Raw genomic sequence first — 27,021 nt, 5'->3', positions numbered from 1 at the left:
TGAGTAATTTTGATCCCTACCAGACGCCGTTGCCATCTAACCCCACCCAACTTCGGGGGTGATCCCCCTCCCGTTCTCCACTCCGCAGCCCCGCCCCTGCCCTGAGGCCACGCCCCCCGTGAATCAGCTGATCTCACGCACCCGCCGGGCTGCCGGGCTCGCGCCGGATGCAGATAGTGGTGCTGCCGGTGGAGCGTCAGGTGAGCGAGCGCGGGTCCCGGGTTGGCCCGTGGTTTCCGAGGGCTGACCGGCCGGGGCCTCCAGTGTGCGAGAGGCCGGGTCTGGGAGGAAGGCGGAGGCGCAGGCCGAGGCCCTGGAGGGCGCTGCGGCGACCCACGGAGACGACGCCGGCGTCCTCTCAAGCCGGCGTCTGACCCACTGCGTCTGCCTGTCTGTGAGCACCCGACGGCCCCAGGTTCTCTCACTCGCTCCGGTTCCTCCCTCCCAGGTCCGGGCGCCACTTCAGAGATCTCAGCCTGGTGAAATACCTTCACGCCCCCCTTCCCGCCTCCACCCACGCTGCTTTCCATCCATTCATTCAGGAAGATGTATTGAATGCCCACTCTAGGCACCGAGCAGATAAACCGAGGTCCTTGGCCGCGAACCTTGGTGAGAGTCTCAGATGGGTTTGCCCTTGGGTGCAGATCGTGGTGGAGAGTGGATCCAGGGTTTCCGTGCTTTGAAAGGGCTGTTGAGGGAAAGGAAAATGAGTTTGATGTTAAGAATTAGTAGTTTAGCAAAGTCTTTTGACGTGTCAGGTGATCCAGCAGAGGGTGGTAAGTTCTTTTGAGAAGTGAAGGTAGGAAAATAATATAGGGGCTATCGTGAGGAACTGGTCCTGAGGCTGGCATAGGTCCTCTGGGTAATAGGTCTATTTTGGAAGCAGACAACTGTAGGTTGGCAGAAGTGGTGGTGTACTGCTTAGAGCTTTGTTGATGGGGGAAAAGGAAAAACACCCAGGCTGAAGTGGCCTATTCAAGTAGAATATTCTCATTCTGGTTTAGAATGGAAAAGGAAGTAACTGTTGAACAAAATGCAGAGCATTAGTCTAGTGCCTTTTGGATTTGTTGGTGGTTGTAAATTTTTTTAAAAGGCTTTGAAGAATAAAATTGTGTGATGTGTGTTTATTCTGAACAGGTACAGAAATTCAGCAAACCTGTTGGTCCAGTATTTTTTCGGTTTATCGCAAATATAAATGATTTGAAGTGACCACTTGACCTTTGAGTTAATGAATACTCAAAGAATTTTAAAAAGTGAATTTGCTTTTGCAGTAAATTGCGGTATTTTAATCTTAATAATACAGGCATGGTGGCGAAGATCCTAGGCTTTGGACCTGCAATCAAATACATTTACATCTTTGAATTTGGGCAAGTTTGCTTATCTGCCTCAGTTTCCTTATCTCTAAATTGAGGATAAAAGTACCTTCCATATAATAGTACCTTTACATGTTATGGTTCATGTACTGTATTTTTTACAGTGTCTCGCACCGTATGTAAATATTCAGTACATGTCAGCTGTTTTTATAAGTCATTTCCTTTTTCACTACATCATGACCCATTGAATCATTGTTTTATAAATGATGTGAAAGAGAACTGGATATTTTTAGAAAAGAACTACAATTCACTTTTTAAAATCAAGAAAGAGTTCCCAGATGATTTTATGACATGGGGTGTATTTGAAGAAAATAAGATTTCAGGTTGGTCTGTGGTAACTTTGGTGTTTCCACTAGAGCCTTTTAATGTAGAAAATGCTGATGGACTCTAGCTGGTTTAACTATATTAGTTTCCAAACGGTGACTAGTATTGGCAGATTTAAGAATTATAGTTATAGCAAGAAATGTTAAAAATTGTTGCACAGTGTTAACATTTGAAAAGATAATACAGAAAGTAAAGTACCAAACAAATGATTTTTTGGGGGGGTGGGATTTGAGTGGCACTATGTGAGCCTCTTATTTTTTATGTTGATTTACACAATGCGAACTGGAATCCCTTCTTTTCAGACTTCAGCCTTTCAGAATTTAGGTTGTCACTGACTGACTTTGGGCATTTTGACCGTTAAAGAAACAAAAGGTATAGTAAGAACTTTATTGAGAACTGATTTTAGTTTTCATGTGATAAGATGGACAGAGTACTCTTAGTATATTTCTACCTTTTCATGAAAAACATGAGTTTAATGTAGTATTGCTGGGTCCATTCTAAAGATATTTCCAAAGAATATGAGTGGCTTGTAAAAACCTTTTATAATTCTTTAGTATGAGACTAGGTAAGATATGAGTTGAAAATCTAGGAAGGAAAGTAAAGAGGGGTGATTTTTGAGCTGATATGCAAGAAGGCTTGCTTTGATGGAGTGTGGAATGCTGTGAGGATTTTAATAACTTTGTGGAATTAAACCTACCACATATTCCAGCTATATTAGGGATGTAGATATTTCTGGTAGCATTTTTTTAAAAACAGTCTTTTTCTTTTAACCCTTCATTGATGACCCAATAACTCAGTCATCAGTAAAAAGAAACTAGTAGATTCGGTAGGCTCTCAGTCCTTAAGAAAATGCATGGTAACTACAAATAAAATAGCAACAAAATATGACTTGGTTCTTTTTAGTATTGCATTTGTTTTCCTACCCCCATCTCCTGTTTCTCTATAGATGTGATAGTGCTGTCTTTACATTTTGTCTTGATGTTTGCCTGCATCACACAGTCGGTAGAACAGCTGAACAATTGGTAAAGTAGGTGAATTAATTGGCTCATGTCGATAGAGCAAAAATACTCATATCGATGTACTGAGTACTTTTTGGAGCTCTGGTAGAAATTACTCTTTTATTGTAGAGTTCAGTTTTGAAGAACTCAACTCCTATGAGAAAAACCTGGGGCAGTGGGATCTGAGTGGGTTAACTTTCATTCCAGAATCCTTTTCTTCCACAACCTAAATTTTTGTTGAGCCAGATTTCTTAATTAAACTTGGGGCAGTTGGAGTTCCCCTTGTGGCACAGCAGTAATGAACCCGACTAGTATCCATGAGGATGTGGGTTTGATCCCTGGCCCCACTCGATGGGTCAAGGATCCAGCGTTGTCTGGAGCTGAGGTGTAGGTCGCAGACACAGCTCAGATCTGGCATTGCTGTGGCTGTGGATTAGGCTGGCAGCTGCAGGTCTGATTTGACCCCCTAGCCTGGAAACTTCCATATGCCACAGGTGTGGCCATTAAAAACAAAAACAAAAAAAACACATGCGGCAATTGCCCAAGCAAACATCTAACAAAGCTGATTATTGCAGCTCTGAAAATAGCAATAAAGTAGAACAATCCAGCTGTACATTAGTAGGGAAATGGATAAACTATGGTTTATTCATGCAATGGAGTGCTATCTCCTAGTAAAAATGAATGAACTAGAACTTGGCTTATCAACATGAATAGATCTCAAGTATGTACTATTGAGTTAAAAAAAAAAAAAGCAAGTTGCCAGGGGATATATGCATACACTCTTATGCATTTATGTAGAGTTTTTAAAAAAATATAGCATATACCATTTATTGATACGTATGTATCTAATGAAAGTACATAAGAGTATAAGAATATACATGTAAATAAGACACATCAGGAGTTGCTGTGTGGCTCAGCAGATTAAGGACCTGACATTGTCTCTCTGAGGATGCAGTTTCTATCCCTGGCTTCCCTCAATGGGTAACAATCCAGGCCCCAGCTGCTGTTCTGATTCCACCCCTAGCCTGGGAACTTTCATATGCCACAGGTGTGGCCATAAAAAGGGGGGAAAAAAAAGACACATTAACTTCAGAAATGGGGTAAGTGGAGAAGGAAGGTTTGCGTAGAGCTCCTTCAGATCTAAGTGTAACTCTTTCTTCTGTTTAAAGAGGGCTGAAGCAAGTATGAAAATATGTTTATAGCTGATAAAACTAAATGATGAGTACATGGATTTGTACTTTATCATTATATTTTTTACAAATTTCTGTATGGTTAAGATAGTTTGTGAAATTAGCACTTTATAGTTGTTTGGTTATTTTTTTTTATAATGGGGGCTCTCTCCCACTATGCTTCCTTAATTTTACTTTGTAGCCTCAAAGTAGACTCTGAAAAAATAATTCTCTCACTGCACTAGGAAAAGAATGTGCCAGTGCAGCTCCACTGTGTAAAGCTTTTCCAAAGAGAGGAGACAGACCAATTATTTAGTCAGTTTTACTTTGCTCTTTGACTTGTGCTCCTGGCAGAAGGCTTTCCTTAGGATATGAGGAATGATCCTTCTTGAAAGGTTGCAGAGGAATTTAAATTCTAGAGACTCTCGAGAAGTGCTGGCATATACTACTTTGAGACTATGAAATCTCAAAGTAGAGAGGAGCTCATTGTATCGCAAAACCCAGAAAGGAATTTGCACAGAGTGACTCAGATAGAAAATTACTGCAGATATCATGTCATCCTTAACACTTGGGTTGGTTAAATTTTATTACAGTGTAGTATACCTGAGTTTTATACTGTGAATGCAAGAGTCCTAGTTCTTGCTCAAACACAATAATTCTCTTTCTAAAGGTATTAATAAGTAAATGTGATGACAGTATGTTAAATGGTTGAGTAATGAATAGTAAATTCAAGAACTGATCCCTAATGTAACCCACAAGTTTTGAAACAATATTTTCATTCCTAATCAAGAATATCTTTACTATAATTTTCAAAATACCCAGAGCAGAATGTTTTGGCATGTATACTCCCTGTTCAGTTATGTGCTCCCTTATTGACCTTAAGCACTAGATATTATTGATTGGTAAAATAAGCCAACACACTCTGAACTGTATTTCTGTAATGGTGCCTTTTTTTTTTAAGTGACCATTTTAATAAAAGAGTAGTAGCAAAATATTAGAGGAATAAATTATGTCAGTAATACACTGCCATATAATAACAGGCATAAATTGTTGTAGTACCTTGCCATTGAAATTCAGTTGCTAGTATTATAATATTCATCAGAATATTTTGTGTGAATTTTAGTATTTCCAAAAAATGCATTTTAAAGAGATATGCAGTGGGTGCAAAAGGGAGCTAAAGGGGTTTCTCTGGATGTTTATTTTACCATGTGTATGCCCCTCTCCCATGAGTAATATCCATTAGAGGATTCCCAACAATCAGAATAGTGCAGTTTTAGTAGATTTCAGGGTGAAATTAGCAGGCTATTAAACAAACAAACAAAAATGAGAAAGAGAGACTATGAAGCCATAGTGTCCCTGATTGTACCCCAAACTGTCTCCATGTACTAAGGTGAAAAGGATTATTCTTTCCTGGGTCGTCTAACATTTGTCAAGTGACATGAATTAAAAGCATCTTCCTTGTTGTTAGGAGGTACCATTAGCAAGTTATGTATGAGAGTTTCTATTATGAAAAGACACTTTACTTTTGTGTCTGATACTGAGTTTTATAGCAGGGACTGGAAACCTTCTAATCGTTTGGTAGTCCGTGGACTGAAACTTAAAGATGAAGGGTGTTCTTCCTAGTGGGTGCTGTGGGTACAAGAGTGTACCAATGAATAAGTCATAGTTTCTGATCTGCAGGAGTTGATAATATATTTTGAATCAATGACTTAGTAAGTGCATCATCCCATTAGTTACATTATAAATAGTAAATACTCTCCAGGCCAGTCTCCTGACTTTATTTAATGCATTAATTTACTGAATTCTTGAACTTTGGGTCAGGTTTTAAGGGGCTAGTCAGCTCCCATAGTGGTATCAGGCAATGCCTCCAGTGCAGCATTTCAGGCTGAGAGGGCTGGGATTTGAAGTCGCCTCCGCCTTTGATGGTGGTCGGCTTGTCAAGATCTCACTGCAGGGTGAGTGTTCCCCAGCCTTCAGTGGTGGTGGGTAAAGCCTTGGGTGGCAGGATATCCAGGAAGTAGCTGTTGTTGGGGGTATAGCTTAGCTGTAAATCAGGTGTGTGAGTTAAAAGTTGCCTTAATCCATGTGAAAACATATTGTTCGAGCCTTTTAGAAGCAAATATTTATTAAGCATCTACCATGTATAAAATTCCATAGTGTCTTCAATTATGGTTTACTGCATTCACTGTATAAACTCTAGTTTATTACATTGTAAGAAAATGCAACCAAGTCAGACTGTTTATTTCCTTATTAAAGTATAGTTGATTTACAATGTTGTGCCAATTTCTGCTGTACAGCAGAGTGACCCAGTCATACATATATATATATATATATATGTATATTTATATATACACACACACATTCCTTTTCTTATATTATCTTCCATCATAGTCTATCCCAAGAGATTGGATATAGTTCCTTGTACTGTACTGTAGGATCTTATTGTTTATCCATTCTAAATGTAATGGTTTGCATCTACTAACTCCAAACTCGCAGTCCATCCCACTCCCTCTCCCCTCCCCCTTGGCAACCATAAGTCTGTTCACTGTGTCTGTAAATCTGTTTCTGTTTCATAGATAGGTTCAATTGTGCCACATTTTAGATTCCACATGTAAGTGATAACATATAGTATTTGTCTTTTTCTGACTTACTTTACTTAGTATGATAGTCTCTAGTGGTATCCATGTTGCTGCAGATGGCATTGTTTCATTCTTTCTATGGCTGAGTAGTATTCCACTGTGTGTATGTACCATGTTGTCTTAATTCATTCCTCTGGATGGACATTAGGTTGCTTCCGTCTCTTGTCTAGTGTGAATAGTGCTGCTATGAAATAAGGGTGCATGTATCTTTCTGAATTATAGTTTTGTCCAGATATCTAGCCAGGAGTGGGATTGCTGGATCATGAGTTAGTTCTATTTTTAGTTTCCTGAGGAACCTCTGCACTGTTTTCCGTAGCGGTTGTGCCAATTTACATTTCCACCAACAAAATAAATAAATAAATGAATAAATTAATTAAAAATAATTTAAAAAATAAAAAGAAACAAAACAACAGGTACAGATATAGGCGAATTACAGATTTTGTGGTGGGAGAGTAAGAGTCCCAAGTGATGGCACCTGTAAGGGATGAGGACTTCACAGTATGTGTGCCAGGGATTCTAATCTCACTCCTGGCTCCATCCATTCTCTGTTTTATTTTGCCACATTTACACCTGTCTGTAAACTGCTTAAATCCTTTTAGGAACAAGGCAGAATATAAATAAAAAAATTTTAATGTGGACCAGAAATGTGTTAGTAGACTATTATCCCAAATGCAAAGACCAAATTAAGTCATGTAGGAGTCTAGGTATTCACATCTAGTAAACGTTATTCTCTGAATAAAGTCCTTCTTGCCTTAATTTAGTGAGAGGTAAATTTGTAAGTCATAAGTATACAAACCTTAAAATGCTTAAATTGAAACAACTAAAACCACATGTATTTTTCTCACTTATTACATTCCAGGTATGGAACTAATCTAAAACTTCCACGAAAGTCAAAAACATCTTCTGCTCTACTATGGCCCAGCTGCTTAACAGCCTTGAACTATAACAAGTTCTCAGTAAATATCTGTAGACAGACCAGGCCTACATTAAAAAAAAAAAATGTTCCTGCCCTTAAAGAGTTTATACTCCTTAGTGTGTTCTGTGTTTCTGACTAGAATGATGGCTCTAAGTAGTCAGGACCCTCAAGGTATGAGAAAGCGAACTTAAAAACTAGCGAAGCTAGGCCCTTCTAGTTTTATCCTCCTGTCTCACTGGTTTAAAATAAGTGTATTGATTAATACAACAGTGAAATAATAGCAACAATCACAGTTCAGAATGACAAGACATTAAGGTAGGAAGACAGTAAAAATCATAATAAAGAAGCAAATTGTATCGTAGTGCCTTAAAAAAGAATTTGGACATAGAGTGAATCTGATACAAAATTACTACAGATTTCAGTCGTTTACACTTTCTCCTTAAAGTCTGATTTGAGAAAAGACAACCTACCCAGTGGGAGAAAACCGGTGCAAAGGATGCAACCAACAAGGTCTTAAACTCCAAAATATACAAACAACTCATACAACTCAACAACAAAAAAGCAAACAACCCAACTGAAAAATGGGCAAAAGACCTATATAGACATTTCTGCAAAGAAGACATACGGATGGCCAATAGGCACAAAAAAAGACATTCAACATTGCTAATTATCAGAGAAATGCAAATCAAAACTACAATAAGGGACCACCTCACCAGTAGGAATGGCCATCATTAATAAGTCTACAAATAACAAATGCTCAGGTCAGTTTAGATCTTGCCACCAGAAGACTTAAATGAAAAAATTTTTCGTTTTCACAATTTTTTAGACTTCACGTTTCTGGTTCCTGTATCATGGACTCATAGACAGTTTGTAGCTTTTCTTTATAGCAAAAATTAGACCATCTAGACCAGATTTTTTTAGGGCACTCCCAGATCATGGTATTAACACCGTATCTGCTGCATATACAAGATAGCTCGTTTCTCTGTTAACTGTAGCAGGAAGGTGTGCATCCACTGGGATCTGAAAGTGGAATCAATTCATTAACCAAGATTTGCTTTTTGTTTTAAAGGGTCATCTCAGAGTTTAATTACTCTACATTTCACTGTGAGGGAGATAGTGATTTGAAAGATGGAGTGATATACTTTGAGATGAATGTAGCTTTGTTCTGTGGCTCATAGTACTTCATAGTTGCAGGGGATGCTAGAGTCTAGTTTGCTCCTTTTACACATGCACGATCTCCAGAAAGGCCATGTCAGGCAAAAGAGGACCCCACATTTTCCACCTGTATACATCACACAGCTTCTGTATCAGAGTAGTTAATACAATAAAGGTTATGAGGGATAGTTACTATAACAGAAGGAAGGAAGTAGAGTAAAAGGATCCTGACCTGCAAAGCTCACCTGGGGAGAGATATCCCCAGAAGAAACCCTGTGATGAGGCAGTTTATAACTATTAAAAATGTTAAGCCATGAAGTAACATAAAGAAGTTTAAATGCTATTTGAATGGCCAAGGGAGGTCTGATGATCTCCCAGAGAGGGGATTAATTAGGAAAACAAAATGTTTTTGTTTACTTTTTCTGTTTGGATACCTAATTGAGAAGGAAGTTAAGTATTTAACTGGAGTTGGTAAATGCCACATATTTAAGTATGTGAGGTAAAAACTTGATAACATAAGCTTCCCATACTTAGGTGCAGTATTCTTTTTTTGTTATGTTTCTTTGCAGTCATTTTCTCTTCTCTCACTGCCCTATTTGAGTTTCAGGCCAACCTGTTGTAGAAGAAGTCAAATATATTAAACTCAAAACAAAATGAGGTCTGTAAATACCAGTAAAGAAAGATGTCTGTGAAATAATATACTAGCTTTCTGTTGCTGTTGTAATATTGCTACAAACCTAGTGGCTTCAAATAACACAGATTTATTATCTTAGCATTCTTTAGGTTAAAAGTCTGACACAAGTCTTGCTGGGCTAAAATCAAGGTGTCAGCAGGGCAGGGCTGCCTTTTCTTTTCTTTTCTTTTTTTTTTTCCTGGAGGCTCCAGGAGAGAATCCATTTCTAGAATCCACTTCTACATTCCATGATGTGTGGCTGCCGCCTCCCGTCTTCAAAGCCAGCAATTTAGCAGTTCTCTAACCCTCCCCGCATCATCACATCTCTTTCTGGAACTCTCTTCTGCCTTCCTCTTCCACTGTTATGGACTCTGATTACACCGAGTGCCCCTGGATAATTAGGATAATCTCAACTTAAAATCAGCCGATTAGCAGCCTTTCTTCCCCTTTGCCATGTAACTAACATATTCACAAGTTCCGGGTATCAGGACATGGGCATCCTGGGAATCATGGACCTGCCTACCGTGTGTAGTAAGTAACAAAAGATGGTTGCCAGACAGTCTGTAGAGTTTTCATTCCATTTGGATCTGAAAAAAATGAGTGGTGATGAGAAATCACATGGTGTAAGGTGTCACTGTAAGAAAACTTTGTATTCAAAACTATGAGATTAAAAGAGAAGAAAGGTTGGCTTCTTCAGTCACTTTGCTAAAAGATTCTCAACAGTTTTGATTGCCAGGCAGTGGGACACTATTCAGTGTCCCCGATTGTGACTCAGTTGCATGAAGTGGGCCTGTGCACTCCCACACCCTCCCCGAGGCCTTCTCAGGTTTCCGCTGGGCATTGTTTAACTTCTCTTAAGGGACCAGTTCCTCCTTGATCTCTGATAGATAAGCTCGGGTTAGGCCTGGCTTCAGAACATCTCTGTGCACCAAGAAGTGCACATTTTGCTCTAAGTTAATTACTATCCCACCCAAAGTATAGTACCACTTAATAATCACCATATCTATTTCATGAATAGTATTTATTAAATCTATTCAGATATATCTTCCATTTGCATAGTACCCTTCATCCATCTTCAAATGATTCAGAATCTTTCTGAAAGAAGCATTAGGTAGAGAGTAATTTCCTCCAGATATACAGATGGGAAACAGTAAGAATTCACAGGCAGCCTGGAATAAGCAGATGGGTCTTACATCACACCTGCCGGTATGGGCTGTTTCCAGTGCACAGTGACCACACTGTATCCTTTTGCAGAAAAATAATAAATTTGGCCCCGCACATCTAAAACCTCATTGCCCTTATTTTCATGAGTTTTGGTGCCCTTGCAAATGTGAATTTCTTAGCTGAAGTGCATTGAGCATTTCGGTCTGCCTATTTCTAGCTCTTACTTTTTCAAACACTGAGTTTCTGAACTGATAGGTCATGATACTTGTCCTGTTATTTTCATAGAGCTCTTTACAGTTAAATGGTAGATTTTAAAACAGATATTTCAAAATTCAGAGTTCTTTCTTCCTGGATTATGGTTTTGAATTGAGATTGATTTAGGGTAAATACTGGTAGTTCAATAAAAAAAAACATGATACATTACTGAAGACATTTTAAAAATTCATGTTTACTTGATTGGTATTTAAGTGTTCGTACGTTCTGGGAGCATTTGAAATGTAGCCTTAATGTGTGTGTAGTGAATCCTTAACACATTGAGTTTTCAGATTGAACTTCCTTCTTTATAGTAAAAAACAAACCAAAGGAATCTGTTGCCTGACAAAGTACAGCTAGGTCACAGGTAGTCTTTTCTCACTTTGACATTACATTTGATGATCAACAGGCATTTTTATAAGCTCAGTGGGCAGGCTCAGTCTAGAGATTCGTCTTTGGCAGGCATGCTATGAAATAGTTTAAATAGTTTTGCTGCATATTTACTGCAGCGAATGTGCACTTGTTGGAGGGCTGCCTTTTTTCCTTCTTTTTTTAAATCTGACGGATAAAACAGCAAAGAACTCTTTCACTGCTCTTTGTGTTTACCTGTGTCTTGCCATTTAGGACTTTATGTACCTTTCGCAGAGAGGGAATGATTTGGTGATGGAGTGCTCCCGCTGACCGATGGACTCAAACAAGAGAAGGTAAAACCTTTTTTTCCTTCTCCCCTATCCTTGTAGGAAAACACAACAGACAGTTCCACTTATGTGTAGCTTCTCTTCAGTTTGGTTTTCTTGTTGATGGTTATTAAGTAGAAATAGTGAGATTTGTGTTGATTGGTAAAGAGAGAGATAACAACAGTAAAGCTTATTATTGCCACACTTTGTTGCTCGTTCATTTCTTGTGCTTATGAAAAGCACAGAATGTCTTCATTTCATCATTTTAAAGCTTTGAAGCTGTTTTTTTCTCACACGTAATTTCAGGTTTTCAAAAGTAGCCTTATTAATTGTAATCATCTTCTATCCATAAAAAACTAGTCATGAATGATATTTTGAAAGGAGGGTTAAGTTTTTGGCATCCCTTTTGTAAACCATGGCTATGCCTAATTACAATTTGAGGAATATTATTTAGCAAAAGTAGAGACGATTCTAGACATTATAAAATAGAGAAAATCCAAAACAAGTTTCTGTACCTCATTAAAATACTGGCATCAGTGTTCTAGAAAAAAAGACTATGAAAAAAAAAATATGGCAACACAAAGGCAAACTTTATGTAAGGGAAACTCAGAGTATGTTAATATGGCCTTTTCTTGGAAAGAGAGGCAGTTAGGATACGGTCATTATGCAGCTGTGTGTTTTATGTTCTTTGAACCAGAGTCATCAGATGGATAAAATTCTTTAGCTAGAAAGAAAAACCATGAAGGATTTTACTGGCTTGTTACAAATTTAATTCCTACACATTTAAGTAAGAATTATAGAGCATAAACTCAGTATCAAGTGAAATGTGAATCCCTCTTCCTTCTGTCTTTCTCATGAAATGATTTTTTTTTAGCCAAATTAAAAACTAAAATTTTAAAATAAGACTCCAACTTGGGACATGTTATAAATGTAATATCTAAACAAGGAATCGATGAATTGAGAAATTAGAATCTTGAAATTTTGTGTTGCTAAATCAGAAAACTTCAAAAAAAAACCCCAGATTTTTTTTGCTTCTTAAATAGAGATAAGTAATTTATGGGTTTAGTAATTTGTGGGTTTATCCTTAGATTTTTTAAAATATAAATAGTTGTTTTATCTCTATTCCTGTGTCATAACCAAATCATAAAATTGATGCTCAGCTCTCTGAGCACATCACCCATGTACTTACTGGTAAAAGCTACAAACCTCATGAAAGTATTAAGAACAAAAGATACAGTTCTGAACTGCAGGAACAATTAAGCTATTTCGCTTCATGTTTGTAGCTCACAAGAGGCTGAAGGATCCAAAGAAAGAGGCCTGGTCCATGTCTGGCAGGCAGGATCCTGTTCTGTAACACCAGAGAGATTGCCAGGCTGGACAGGAAAGACTGTTCTTCAGGCAGCCCTTGGAGTGAAACACGGAGTTCTTCTGACGGAAGGTATGACAGAGAATGGCTTAGCAAATACTAACTGAAACTGACAAATGTCTGAGAGTGTAAGAGCAGGTAAGTGAGTTACTGAATGAATACCAGAGGTTATGAGTTAACTTTGTAGGAGCTTATGCTCTTTTGTTTTTAAAATATGTCCTTAGTCCCTTTATCAGAAATCAGATCCTTAACCTGCTGTGGTGCAGCAGGTTAAGGATCTGACAGTGCCAGAGTTGTGGTGCAGGTTTCAGCTGTGGCATAGGTTGGATCCTTGTCCTGGGAACTTCCACATATCATGGGTGTGGCCAAAAAAAGAAAAAAAGAAATAAAAAAATCAGGTTCTTAAATTTAAGATGTACCATAATTAGAATAAAAGGGAGAATTTTATTTTAAAAAAATTTTATAGTGATAAGTACCTGAAAAAAATAGATTTTTTGAAAGATTACCTATTTCAGAGACCCTTTTGCTATACCTTTGTTCATTGAAAGTATCAGAATAATAATGCTAATAATAGCTCATGTTTATTAAACAATTGTATATGCCAGGCACTGACTAAGCACTTACATGTATTATCTCACTGCGTCCTCATAGCCACCTTATGCTGTAGCTGCTGTTATTATCCCCACTTCACAGATGAGGAAGCTGAAGGTCAGGGAGAGTAAATCATTTTCCCAAAGACACACAGCTATTTAAAGGGTCAGAGGCAGGTTGGGAAACCAGAGAGTCTGATTTCAAAGTCTCCTTTTTAAATCACTTGGCTATACTCTCTCAGTACAGTTTTTCTCAGGCATAAATACCAGCTCATAAGAACAGGCAATAAAATCTATAAATCTATGTAACAGAAACATAGGCTATAATTTATAGAGAGAGCCGCCGTCTTTAATTTTGATGGCATTTTACCAACTCAGCCATGGCAAATTTGATTTGGGTCCAAACTACCATCAACCTAATTCATAAACTTCTACTCTGTAAGCATTTGTAAAGTATTTAACAGTGCTTTGGTGTTTTCCTTGTAGGAACTAAGGGAAGACAAGTTCTAGGAAACAGAGCTTAAAATTTGACCATAGTGGTTTTATGGGGTGAACATGGATTTCTTTCTAACCTCTTTATTATTATGTCACTTTTATTATGATGATATATAATACTATTACCATAGGTCAGAATTTGGGGAAAAAAACCACCTTATTTTTAAAATGTGAACTATATTCAATATCTGCCCTGTGGGCTTCAAAATCTGTAGTTCTCAAGCATATATATATATAAGTGGTATGTATATTGTTATTGTTGTTCTATCAGCCCTTCAATAAGATAGTTAGGAATCCTTCGTGAACATGATGTCTTCAACTTCTAGCATCAAACCTAAAAGGCTGGGACAACTGAGGGAAAACTTTTCAAAAATTTATAAATAACCTATGTTCATGTTTAAGCAGTTTGTAGAATTCCCAGGAATCACCTCAGAGGCCACTCGAGGAAGATGGAGATCAGCTTTATTATGCCGGCGGGTCCATGGGGAATCGCTTCCCAATCATGGACCCCAAACAAAAAGGGGAGATACATTTATAGTGCTTGCTTACGTGTCTAACATGCCACATTAATTTTGAGTTACAGGATACAGAAAGATGTATAGCTGTACAGAATGCCTTATATTGTTACTTGAATGATTAACCTCAAGTACAATCTAGCTATTTTTGAATTTCTTTAGAACAGTCAGGGCCCGGAGTTTCTCAAGTCCTAATGACTTTGTTTTTCTGAGAGCCCTCGTATGAGTCACCTCAAGTTCACCAAGATGGACCGTGGCAGCAAGATGGCTTCACTCTTGCCAAGCTCCCTATTCCCTTTTCCAAACCCTACAGTGTCCTGGTTTAAGTGTCAAAATTACAAAAAAAAAATCTCATCCTATATAACTGTGTAGCTTGAAATGGCACAAATATCTCCAGTGCTTTCTTCTCTAAGTGGGAAAATAGCACGGATTAAACACTAGAAAATTTCAAGTTTCTTTGTCTCTGTTCCATTTAACCATTAGCTCATAATTCAGTGAGGTCACCTTATTCATTCACCTTTTTTGAGGTATTCTAGGTTAAAAAAATATGTCGAAACATTCAGTTCTTTGCAGTTTTGCTCTAGAGAGAATACTATTCTAGAAGAATAATCCCAGTTGAAAGTGTAGGTGAGCTATTGCAATTGTGTTGTATCACTTTGGAAGAAAAGTTTAAAAGATCTTAACCAGTGAACTTTTTTTCTCCACAGTACTCTTTGCAAATTAGAAATTCTCCAATAAAAGCTGTATCTTCCCTCTAGCCACTATTGTGTTTTTCCTTACATAAATGTTGTGGTGAGTTAATTTGAGTGTTATAAATGTATCTTCAATGTATAATAGGCCAAAGATGAAGTATACTTTTATTTTGTTGTCTTTTTGCCTTTTTCTGGGGCCGCTCCCATAGCATATGGAGGTTCCCAGGCTAGGGGTCTAATCAGAGCTGTTGCTGCTGGCCTACACCAGAGCCGCAGCATCGTGGGATCCAAGCCACGTCCACAGCTCATGGCAACACCAGATCCTTAACTCACTGAGTAAGGCCAGGGACCAAACCTGCAACCTCATGGTTCCTAGTCGGATTTGCTAACCACTGAGCCACAACGGGAACTCCGAAGTATACATTTTTTTTCATCAGTGACTCAATTGCTTCTTTTGTTGGGGGGTAGTACTTATTTCTTCATTAACTTAAAAAAAAAAAAAAGGAATGAGTCTTTGGTCATATAGGAAAGAATGGATAGTGGGCTTGGTTTAATATTTTTCAAAACTCATGGCCAAGTCTTTGTTCCATTTGAGTTTTTTAGCTAGCATAGATCATTTGCATATGCCCCCCCCCACCAGTTCCCACACGCCTGTGCCAAGACCAGCTCAGCAGGTGAGGGCTGAAGAATGGGTGCTGTGAAACTTAAGAAAAGGTTAACATAAAACAAGACACGGGGGACTCAAGGTCTCAGGTACTAAGAGCCCCGTCTCAAGAAATCACACTGTTTTTATTGTGCTTTTTAGGATTACATCAAGTGAGGAGGGGGTTGTATGTGCAGTATATAGTTCTTTTATTATTTTTAAAGTCACATAGATGGTAGCTGGTTAAGCTTTTATTCTGACCTTTAGGCATTTAACAGTCATTAGCATTGAGGAAGCTTGGCGTTAGTTGTTTATTCAGAGCATCTAGAGAATCACCATTGTGCCTCTCAGTGCCTAGGTTTGCACCTTGTGCTCCTTGCTCATGCATATCCTGCTCATGACCCCTCATAAGCCCCCTGGGGCCATGAGGCTCCTCTTTTTCTTATTTTAACAGGACATATCATGATGTGCAAGCAGTGTGCCAATCTGCACAGGTCCCGCATGCCTAGACCTAGACCAACGCATTTTGTCCTCATTCATCTGACCATATGAATAACTTCCGCCTTTTGGTCTTTGTTCTTAAGCTTAAGTTATTTACCAGCACTGCGACTGTTTTTCAAGCAGGACAAGATGGAGTTTTCAGCATAGAAAATAGAAGCAGAGAGGCTAAGAAAAGATGGTAGAAACATGTCTCCCGACACACCTGCAGTAAGACTTGATAGCACACCTGAACACACACATAGGTGATCATCCTTCATGTACCTACCTCGCTGCCTTCCATTTTAATTTTAAAGCTACCCAGCCACCGCTTCATTAGTTGTTTGCTTTGGTTATTTGGTTTTGGTTTGCTTTTTAAACAAAATGGCACCTCCGAAAGGCTCTCGTTCCACAATATATATCACGTAAAATATTTTTGAATTATGCATAACATGGTACACACCGTGAAGACAGCCACGTCTTGTTAACATTGGTGATTTCAGTCCAGCCTGGAGGTAGAAAGCTAATTTCATGGTTTTGGCCAAAGCGAATCTCTAATATTGTTGTGCCATTGCATACGTCTCTGTTGCTCTCACTTACTCGGTTGTAGTGAATGTTGTAGATATTAGCAAAGGTGTCTACTTGATCTGTTTTGGTTTTGAACTCTTGGAATCATCTTCTGTAGCAGCCTATGATGATAGCTATTCGTGACAGATTGATACTAGGAATTTGTAGAATAAGGCTGAAGGAGAGGAGCATTACCCTTCATTTGACGTAACCTCCCGCAATTTGTAGAAATTGTCACTGTATTTCTCAGGGTCAAGAGATGTTATTTGTTAAAAGATCAATCAATGTGGAATGCTGTATGCTTGAACCAAGTTTCTACAACTGTGCTTTTGAAAATGAAAACAAGAAATTCTATGTTGTTAAACCTAGAGGGGACTAAAAGCTGAAAAAATTTCTAGTTAATTCACTCACTCCCTCTTTTTCTTTTTCTTTTTTTTTTTTAACCTTCAGATGGTGAGGTCTACAGCTTTGGGACTCTTCCCTGGAGAAGTGAACCAGCAGAGCTTTGTCCGAGTAGCCCCATTCTAGAAAATGCCCTGGTTGGGCAATATGTCGTTACTGTGGCAACAGGGAGTTTCCACAGTGGAGCAGTGACAGAAAGTGGCGTAGTGTACATGTGGGGGGAGAACTCTGCTGGCCAGTGTGCGGTAGCGAACCAGCAGTATGTTCCAGAACCCAATCCTGTCAGCATTTCTGATTCTGAGACCAGCCCTTTGTTAGCAGTCAGGATCTTGCAGTTGGCATGCGGCGAGGAGCACACTCTGGCACTGTCCATAAGCAGAGAGATTTGGGCCTGGGGTACCGGTTGTCAGTTGGGTCTCATTACCACTACCTTCCCAGTGACAAAGCCACAAAAGGTGGAACATCTTGCTGGGCGAGTCGTGCTGCAAGTCGCCTGTGGTGCGTTCCACAGCTTAGCCCTGGTCCAGTGCCTACCTTCCCAGGACCTAAAGCCGGTGCCCGAAAGATGCAACCAGTGCAGCCAGCTCTTAATTACGATGACTGACAAGGAAGACCATGTGATCATATCCGACAGCCACTGTTGTCCATTAGGCGTGACCCTGTCAGAATCCCAGGCAGAAAACCAGGCCAGCACTGCCATCACCCTCTCCACTGAAACCCTCGACAGCCAGGGAGAAGTATTTGAGAATGCTCTCATGCAGAATGCACTGCCTGCTGCCACCGAACTGAATGTTGGAAATGATCAGACCACGAGTGTTCAGACCATTTCCTCCCCACAAGACGACATGGGGACAACTGAAATTCCTCCTGCAAGAAGCTCACCACCGTACCCTGACCCTCAGGCAGTAAATGAATACGTGCAGTCAGATCATTCAGTAAGAGAAAACTCAGAGAATGGTGAAAAGCCAGTGCCATCTCAGGTACCTGCTAAATTTTATAATATAAAGGTGTAAGTAGAGTTGAACATAAGAGTTTTTCTTGAGAAACTTTAACATGCCTCAGGGTTGGTACCATTTTTTTTATTTTTTGTTTGACGATAAACCTGTTTTATTGTGGAAGCCCAGATAAGAAAAACCCTGGATTAATTCAAAATTGCTCTTTATGTTCAAATCCTGGCCCTTTACGATGTTGAAAGATATTGTGGGCTTGTTTTGTTACGTAGCAAAATCTCCTTTTTTCCCTCATACATGGGTTAAGGTGGGCTCATGAAGAGTCTAACATGACTATATATTTGCAACGAACTCTCTGATCTGTATTTGTAGCGCCCTTCAGATCCTATAGAGAAAAGTCCTTTTCTTCTTCATCAGGGAAGGTTGCTATGTGGCAGATCCCTCATTGAAGGCAGACTAGAGCTTACTGGCATCACACATGGTTTGAATTCGTTTCAGTTATACGAGTGGTCCTTATTTGGGGCAGGGTTTAATATTTTCACCTTATTTAAACAACTTGTGTTTGAAAACTTGTAGTAAACAGAAAAAAGTTACTTATCAGGGGCATAGAATGAAGTTTGTCCCCTGTCTAAAACAAATTGTCCTAAAGGATACTCGGTTTTTTATTCTTAGTGTTAAGCCTTTTGCTTTTGCTTTTCCAAAATTCTAAGAAACAAATCTAAACAAAAACGTCTAATCATAAAAGCTGCCCTGTGTGGCATTGTTTTCAGGTTTTTGAAAACACAGCCTCTCGATTCTTCATTACTGTTGTTCACACGTTCAGAATGAGAACATGACTTAGAGGTGTTTTTAGAAACAGTTTTTATTTCACAGTCCACTCACTGAACCTTGTAGATACTTGATTTTTTTTTTTAAGCTGTTCAGAGAAAGAAGAAATCTAAACAAAGCAAAAGTAATAATTTAACAGGACTTGTACATGCTTTTAAAAAAGTTAGACTTTGACGATTCAAAAGTCAAATTAAAAAGTCATTCATCTGATTTATTTAACTTGAAGTTAAAAGTTGGTTGTATACAGTTCATTTGATTAATAGATTGTCATCATTGAAATTGCATTTTCCTTTGGACTTAATTGGTTAAACATTTAAAGTTTGGGGTTTTTTTTAATCTATGCTAGTTTTGGCAGTGTGTGTTTAACTAAATTTAATTCCATCTTTGTAAATAGTGTTTCAATCATACAGCTAATCATTAGGAATTTATGTGGCTTAGGATGAGTTTTTTTTCTTCTAACCAGATGTAACTGAAAAAATATCTCACTTTTGTGAAATAAACCAAAGTATTTGGCAATGAAGCATATATCTCATTATTGAATTTTATTATTGGTTGATTGGGACTTCTAAAATTATGTCTTTCATCAAATTGCTGAGCATGTGTTTTTGTTTATTTTATGTATTGCTAAATATAACTAAGTAGAGGAACCAGTTCGAACAGTAGTTTAAAGTTTATGTAGAGTTTTGTGATATCTCCACCTAATGATAAGAACTCCCTAAATTAGTCACCCCTAAATACTGTCCCTGCTTCTTTTATGAGCCTTTGTAAACAGAGGGTGGAAATAGTGACGCTAGTTCTTCCAAACAAGTTGTTAATGGGAACTGTGTCACCAAGGAAGTGATAGACTTTGTGTTTATCTTGTATGTAGTATATTTGTTTATTTTGTTGAATATTTTAATTAAAGACTCAGACAGAAATAGCTCTTCTGAATTTAGTATTTAATTCAACAAAATGTATCCAGGGCCTACTACATGTCAGGCACTGTGCAGAGAACAGGAATTATTTTAAGAAAATCAGAAGCGCCCCCCTCCCCCCAGAAAAAGAGAAAATCAGAAGCCGCTGTTAAACGTTTTTTTGATTTGGTTTTCAGTTTAGAACAAATTGAGAAATGTGTATATACCTTTGGGATCTTTGGGTAGCATAGAAAACAAAGTTTTCATTGTGACCTAGGGTCTTAAGCCAAAAGCTTTCTTGTGTGTTTAGTGGGTACACATAATGACTTTCCTTTTCAGTAAACAGTAGTACCTGACCGCTCAGAGTAGGTTTTAACTGATTTTTCACCAAGATATTAGGAAACGCTAGTTGGCTTTCTAATAAAGCTCTGAAGGACACTAAGAACATTGGATCCAAATGCTTAATGATTAACCTATCACATTCACTCAGTGTAGTGAGAGAGAAGGTAATGCTTCAGTTCACCTTGCCCCTGGGTCATGGAGAATAACTCATTGATGTGTTGTTAACTCTTAAAAGGACTTGAATTTCAGAGCATAATTTGAGGGCTGATAGTTCAAAGGTATAATATATTTTTCTGCCTATATATTGCCATATATAAATTTCCGTATATAAAATGTTTTAGGAAAAGCCTTTTCTTCTTAAAATATATTTTTTCTTGATTATTTCTTAGTAGCAAGTTGTTTAAATTTTCCTAGTAGTGATCAATAGTGAAACTTGCATTTTTTTTTCAATAGTCTGTCCAGGACTATTACTTCATATTAAAGGCTATGGTTTCCATACCTTCCCTCCCTTCTCTCCTCTACTGTATTTAATTTTATGAAAGTAGCTGGAGCCTATTTTTAAAAACCATGATAAAATACCACTCAAAAAAAGGACATACTTTTGATAAGGAAAGTACCTGTATTTGAAGCACTCATTTCCATATAATGTGTTAAATCCGTGACCACAAAGGCGTGCCTTTAGGTTGGAGATAAAGAAATCTGTTATTTTAGATTCTTTAATTCGCAAAAATGTTAGATGTTATACTTTTTATTGATTGCTTGTTGTATGAGGGATTACATTTATATATATATATATATTTTGTGTGTGTATATTTTAGCCTCTTGTAGAAGAAGCAATTCCTAATCTTCACAGCCCACCAACCACAAGCACTTCAGCCCTAAACAGCCTAGTGGTCTCTTGTGCATCTGCTGTTGGTGTGAGAGTGGCTGCTACCTATGAAGCTGGGGCCTTGTCTCTTAAGAAAGTGATGAACTTTTATAGTACAGTCCCTTGCGAACCCGGAGCTCAGGCAGGCAGTAGTTCCATGGGCCCTGAAGGTCTGAAAGATAGCAGAGAAGAACAGGTTAAACAGGAATCAATGCAAGGAAAGAAGAGTTCAAGTCTCGTGGATATCAGAGAAGAAGAATCAGAGGGAGGCACCCGAAGACTCTCCCTCCCTGGATTGTTGTCACAGGGTAAGGAAATAACCAGCTTTTGTGAACTGACTTTTTTTTGGCCACACCCATGGCATGTGGAAGTTCCTGGGCCAGGGATTGAACCCCTGGCACAGGAGTGATCCCAGCCACAGCAGTGACAATGCTGGATCCTTAATCCGCTGTGCTATAAGGAACTCCTGTGAAGTGATGAATCCAAGATGCTCCTGACATCACATGCTATGTTATACTAAATTCGCTTTTTTTTTTCTTTTTATGGCCGAACCTGCAGCATATGGCAGTTCCCAGCCAGGGATCAAGTCAGAGCTATAGCTACCGGCCTACACCACAGCCATGGCAACACCAGATCTGAGCTGCATCTGTGACCTACACCGTAGCTCGAGGGAACTCTGGATCCTTAACCCACTGAGTGAGGTCAGGGATCAAACCCACATCCTCAGAGAGATAGCATCAGGTTCTTAACCTGCTGAGCCACAACAGGAACTCCTAAATTCACTTTCTTAATTGCTAAAGCTAATATATTCAAAGGTCAAAATTTATTTAATTAATTAAAAGAAAGTTACATATTCCTTTGCTTTAGAAATAACTTATTAGACCCTCACTTTTTCATGATAATCTGCTTCTGCTTATGAACCTCATTGTGAAGCTTATTTTACTGTTCTGGAATGTTGCATTAGCCTCTTTCTTTCTCTCTCTCTCTCTTTTTTTTTTTTTGTTGTTGTTGTTGTTGTTGTTAACCTCGATTTCTTAGTTGGGGTCTGTACTCCACATAGATGAAGTTGCAGATGTGATCATTGGTTAAATGAGGAATTAATGTATTTGACCGTAAAGTGAAGGTGATTTTAAGCTTCAATACGAGAAAACCACATTGTTTGAAACCATTAGCAATAAACTTCTTGGAATATTGAGAATATTACACAGTTGGTTCTTCTACATTTCTCACTCAGTTCAGGAATCACAGTCATCTAGACTTTTGGTTGTCAAAATGTGGCCTGCAGATCAGCAACATAAATAGGATCTGGGAATTTGTTAAGAGAATCAGGAGAAATCTCAGGCTCCTCTCCAAACTTATTGAATCAGAATATACAATAAAACAAGATCCCCAGGTGATTAGAGGGCTCCTTAAAATTTAAGAAGTATTGGATTAGATCAGGAATTGGAAAATTGTCCTGTAAAAAGCTAGAGAAATATTTTATGACTTGTGGGCCATACAGTCTCTATTACAACTGTTCAACTTTACTTAAAAGCATTCATAGACAGTACATAAATAAATGAGTAATATTACAATTAAAACTTTAGTTACAGGAATAGGAGTTCCTGCTGTGCACAGTGGGTTAAGAATCCAACTGCAGCAGCTCGGGTCCCTGTGGAGGCACGGATTCGATCCCCGGCCTGGTGCAGTGGGTTAAAGGTCTGGCATTGCTGCAGCTGTGGCATAGGTCGCAGCTGCAGCTTGAATTTGATCCCTGGCCTGGGAACTTCCATGTGGCATGTATGCTATAAAACACAAACAAAAAAAAAACAAAAAAACTTTAGTTACAAAAATAGGCAGTGCACTGTGTTTAACCCATGGCCTGTAGATTACCAACTCCTGGTTCACACCATTTTGTGCAAGGCTCTAAAGTTAGGAATCGTAGACTGAAGCTTACCTTTTCTGCTCTGCTCCTGTTCCCTATACTTGTTCTACTTACTGCTGTCCTTCCTCCTAATTCTCACTGCGGCTGGATTGATCTATGCAAGTGGAACCCTAGTCCTGATTAGTGTGTGTGTGTGTGTATCCCATGAATTCTTTTAAGTCTGAATGAGAATCATGGGGCAAAATTTTCTTACTCTGAAATGCCCTTTAGCATTTTCAGAAGGTCTGTGAACCACATGTGTGAGATAGAGATTTTTGTCATTGTCATTGGACTGTATGAAATATACAGTCCTACTGACAGACTTACTTCCTTAAGTTAAATTTTGCTTAGTAACCTAAAATATCTTTAGAAAATTTTTCCATGTATTCTTTTTCTCTCTCTCTTTTAAAATTACCTGGAATACATCTATGAGGAAACTTTACATAGGTTTATTTGAGTCTCTGTGTGTACAAGTGGATGGTACACTCACCAGAAAAGATTTTGATGTTAGCCAGTCGTGATCGCTTTTTTGTGGTCCACAATTTAGTACCAAGTGACTAAGTCAACACTTAGTGACATTTGATGATTTTCTTCAAAAAATTTCCTGTCACCAAACTGATGTACAAGATTTACACAGTGTCATATGCCTTTGTTATAGTTTGAAACACTCTAAAAGATATCAGTATTCTTTTTTTAAAGGTTATTAAATTCTCTATAAACTAATTTAAAGTAGGCAGGCAAAATACAAAAAAAGCTCTTTAGCACTTCCCCACTATAGAAACGTTAAAATTTTATACCGAAAATACATTTTTTTATTATAATATTTACATTTGAACTTAGACCTTAGCTTAGAAAGGCTTAACTATTAACTCTGCTTTGAAATGGGAAAAATATTTGTCAGCCTTGATGTTATGTTTTGTTAGGCATACTCTTTAGGATACAAGTTCATAGGATGCTTTTTAAAATTGAAGTATAGTTACTTTACAGTATGGTGTTAGTTTCAAGTGTACAGCAAAGTTATGCAGACATCCTGTATAACATAAATGTTATCCAGAAAAGGATTCTGTGGCCAAAAGTTTGGAAGTAGGTAGGGCTGGGTGGAACCAACTTAAACAGGGCTTTAATTGCAGGACTTGTCAGCACTTTTAGCAGCTGAAGTGTGTGTGAATCTCTATGGGGCAGGGAGTGGGAGGAGAGAATGTAATAGGCAGTATTTACCAAACTCATTTGACTACTTAATCCCCATTTTTGCAGAGAACCTGTAGAATATGCTTCACAAATACCGTTTTAGTGTATTTCTTTGAAAATCAACAGTTTATCAAGATGATACCTTTTTCCCAATTGCATCTGACTCCCTCACCCATCTCTGGTTTGTTTTCAGTTTCCCCCAGGCTCCTGAGAAGGGCTGCGAGGGTGAAAACGCGAACAGTGGTTCTGACCCCTACTTATAGCGGAGAAGCAGATGCCCTCCTGCCTTCTCTGAGAACAGAGGTGTGGACCTGGGGGAAAGGGAAGGACGGACAGCTGGGGCATGGTGACGTGCTGCCCAGGTGAGTGCCGCCAGTGTTCACTGGTGGGAATTGGCTTAAACAAATAACCTCTCTTCTGTGAAGGTCTCCAAATCTCCATTAAGTCATAGAGGAAATCTGGTCCCTTCTAACTCTAGATTGTTATACACCATTAACTCTGATTTAAAAAAAAAAAAAAGCCAAAGCAAACAAGGGAAAAAAAAAAAAACCTTTTCATTCTTCATCTTGAATTTGTCCCTAACAATAAGGGACTTTGGTATCCATGTGAATGTTCCACCTTTTCTTTGATGTCCAGTCATCCTGAAATACAGAAAAGGGTGTTTGGTATAAGATTATATCTCATTGGAACATTTGAATGGCTCAAATTTTTACCTTGCAAAAAGCCACCAATTTTACTTGAAAGATGTCTCTATGCTGCTGCCAGAATAACTATAACCATGATATTAAACCATGTCTATTCATGTCCTTCATTGAAAAACTGTTGTTTAAAAGGAACTCATGATATTAACTGTAGATATTTGTGAAGGTGTGTAAATAGAATGATTATCTAAAACAGCCACTTAATATAGATGTCTCGTTCTTAGCAGAGTGAAGGTAACTATGTCATTAAAAAGAAAGGCAGCACCTCTCTATGGTTAGATTTTATTGTGCTAAGTATAATCTACCATAAAAATCATTTAGTTGCTTTACGATTCTTAACATATTCTGAAGTTATGGTGGTTAATTGGTGATTAATATACAAAGATTAGATAGAAACCATCAAAATTTCTTATAATATTTAGGAGTAGATTGAACATAAGTCCAGTATTTTAATGTTTTCTTTTGAAATGTTTACTTTTACTGGAAAGCACTCTGTAATTTGAGAAAGGCTGTGACTTTTGCTGACAATACTTCTCTCTTTGAGTTTATGTGTGTGTGTGTATGTTTTTCTTTAAGGCTTCAGCCATTGTGTGTAAAATGTCTGGATGGTAAAGAAGTAATCCATCTGGAGGCAGGTGGTTACCATTCTCTTGCACTTACTGCGAAATCCCAGGTAGGCAGCAAACCATTGAAAGCTGATCTTAAATTCATGGAAGGCCAACATGAACGATTGAACCATCATTTATTGAGTGTCTGGTATATGTCAGGCAACAATTACATATCTCATTTGATCTTTCCTGTGTTTTACATTGCACTGTATTATATCCATTTTGCAGAGGAGGAAAGGGGTTTAGAGTAGTAATGCAGCTTGACCGAAGACCCACATGTGACTGTAGACTTTGGATTCAACATTGATCTACTTGACACAGAAGCTCTCTATAATGTGCACTTAATGAAAAATAGAACAAAAAATTTTCCAGGGTATTGGTCAATTTTTATTCCTTGTTAAAGAAAATTCATAAATAAGACACTAAGGAAAGAAAACAAAAGGCACTTCTCTCTTAAAATTGTGGGACTTAAAACTGATCCTTAGGGAGTTCCCTTCATGGCTCAGTGGAAAGGAATCTGACCAGCATCCATGAGGACTCAGGTTTGATCCCTGACCTTGCTCAGTAGGTTAAGGATCTGGCATTGCTCTGAGCTGTGGTAGGTCGCAGACATGGCTTGGATCTGGTCTTGCTGTGGTGTAGGCCGGCAGTTGCAGCTCCGATTTGACCCCTAGTCTGGGAACCGCCATAAAGACAAACAAAACAAACAAAAAACTGATCCTCAGAATCATTTAAAACCATACATAAATCCATCTAAGAAAGGTAGTTGTTTTCAGTTATTCTTAAATGTATTCATGATTCTTCATCAGTCTCCTTATCTTTTTAGGAAAAGTCAGTAAAAGATTCTAAACCCTTTAAAATACTGTATTTTAAATATCATATAGTAGGCTAGCCAAAGAACTAATAAAGCTCATATATATAAATTTAAATATTAGGAAAGAAAAAGATCCTTTTTTGTTATTAACATACTGTATCGTTAAAAGGCTTAAAAATAAATTAGGAAGGTGGTTGCAAAATAAACATTAAACTTGCAAACTTTCTTATATACTTAAGATAAAACAGAAAACTTAGGGGAGTTCACAGTGACAACAAAAGTATTAAGGAAATAGGAACATTCTTAATAGGAAGTGTATGGAGCCCATATGACACAAACTTGAGAATTCTTCTAATTTATAAAAGAAAATGGGAGTAAAGGGAGAGACATTTTATTTTTAGTGTAAGAAGAATCAGTGTTGAAAGAGTGCCATTTTTCCCTAGATCATTAAGTCATAGAGTATAAGTCAGTACAATTTCCACAATATTCCACGATAACATTTACAGCATAAGGATCACTGGTGGTGCACTGGTTTAAGGATCCAGCATTGTCACTGCTGTGGCTCCAGTTACTGCTATGGTTTGATCACTGGCCTGGAAACTTCCATGTGCCACAGGTACAATAAAAGAAATAATAATTTCAGCTTAATAAAATGATCCCCAAATTATTCTGGGAGAATAAACATAAGAGGTGAGCCACATAAATTCTTAGAAAGAACAGAATAAGAATTAGCCTTATAAAATCTTATAAAACTACAAACAGACCATTGGAACAGAAGTGTACCTATAGACTAGAAATAGACCCAAATATATATGAGAATTTAGTATCTGATAAAAAAT

At 38.1% G+C, this 27,021-nt stretch overlaps 1 protein-coding gene across 5 annotated transcripts in view; it reads left to right on the top strand.

Annotated features, from left to right (window-relative positions):
- The first annotated feature begins 130 nt into the window (after positions 1-130).
- Positions 131-27,021, top strand: part of ALS2 (alsin Rho guanine nucleotide exchange factor ALS2) — a 71,342-nt gene continuing 44,451 nt past the window's right edge. For 2 of the 5 annotated variants that reach the window (XM_047773250.1, XM_047773245.1), the window contains exons 1-7: positions 131-200; positions 11,288-11,367; positions 12,624-12,778; positions 17,136-18,067; positions 20,919-21,276; positions 24,253-24,421; positions 25,337-25,433. In XM_047773250.1, the coding sequence (XP_047629206.1) occupies positions 11,348-11,367; positions 12,624-12,778; positions 17,136-18,067; positions 20,919-21,276; positions 24,253-24,421; positions 25,337-25,433 (1,731 nt within the window). In that variant the 5' untranslated portion in view covers positions 131-200; positions 11,288-11,347. The other 3 variants (XM_047773247.1, XM_047773249.1, XM_047773248.1) reach the window with 3 other exon arrangements.

The sequence above is a fragment of the Phacochoerus africanus genome, chromosome 3 (assembly GCF_016906955.1).
Source record: "Phacochoerus africanus isolate WHEZ1 chromosome 3, ROS_Pafr_v1, whole genome shotgun sequence".
NCBI lineage: Eukaryota > Metazoa > Chordata > Mammalia > Artiodactyla > Suidae > Phacochoerus > Phacochoerus africanus.
The sequence above is the reverse complement of the archived record's forward strand: the minus strand, read 5'-3'. Positions and strand labels throughout refer to the sequence as shown.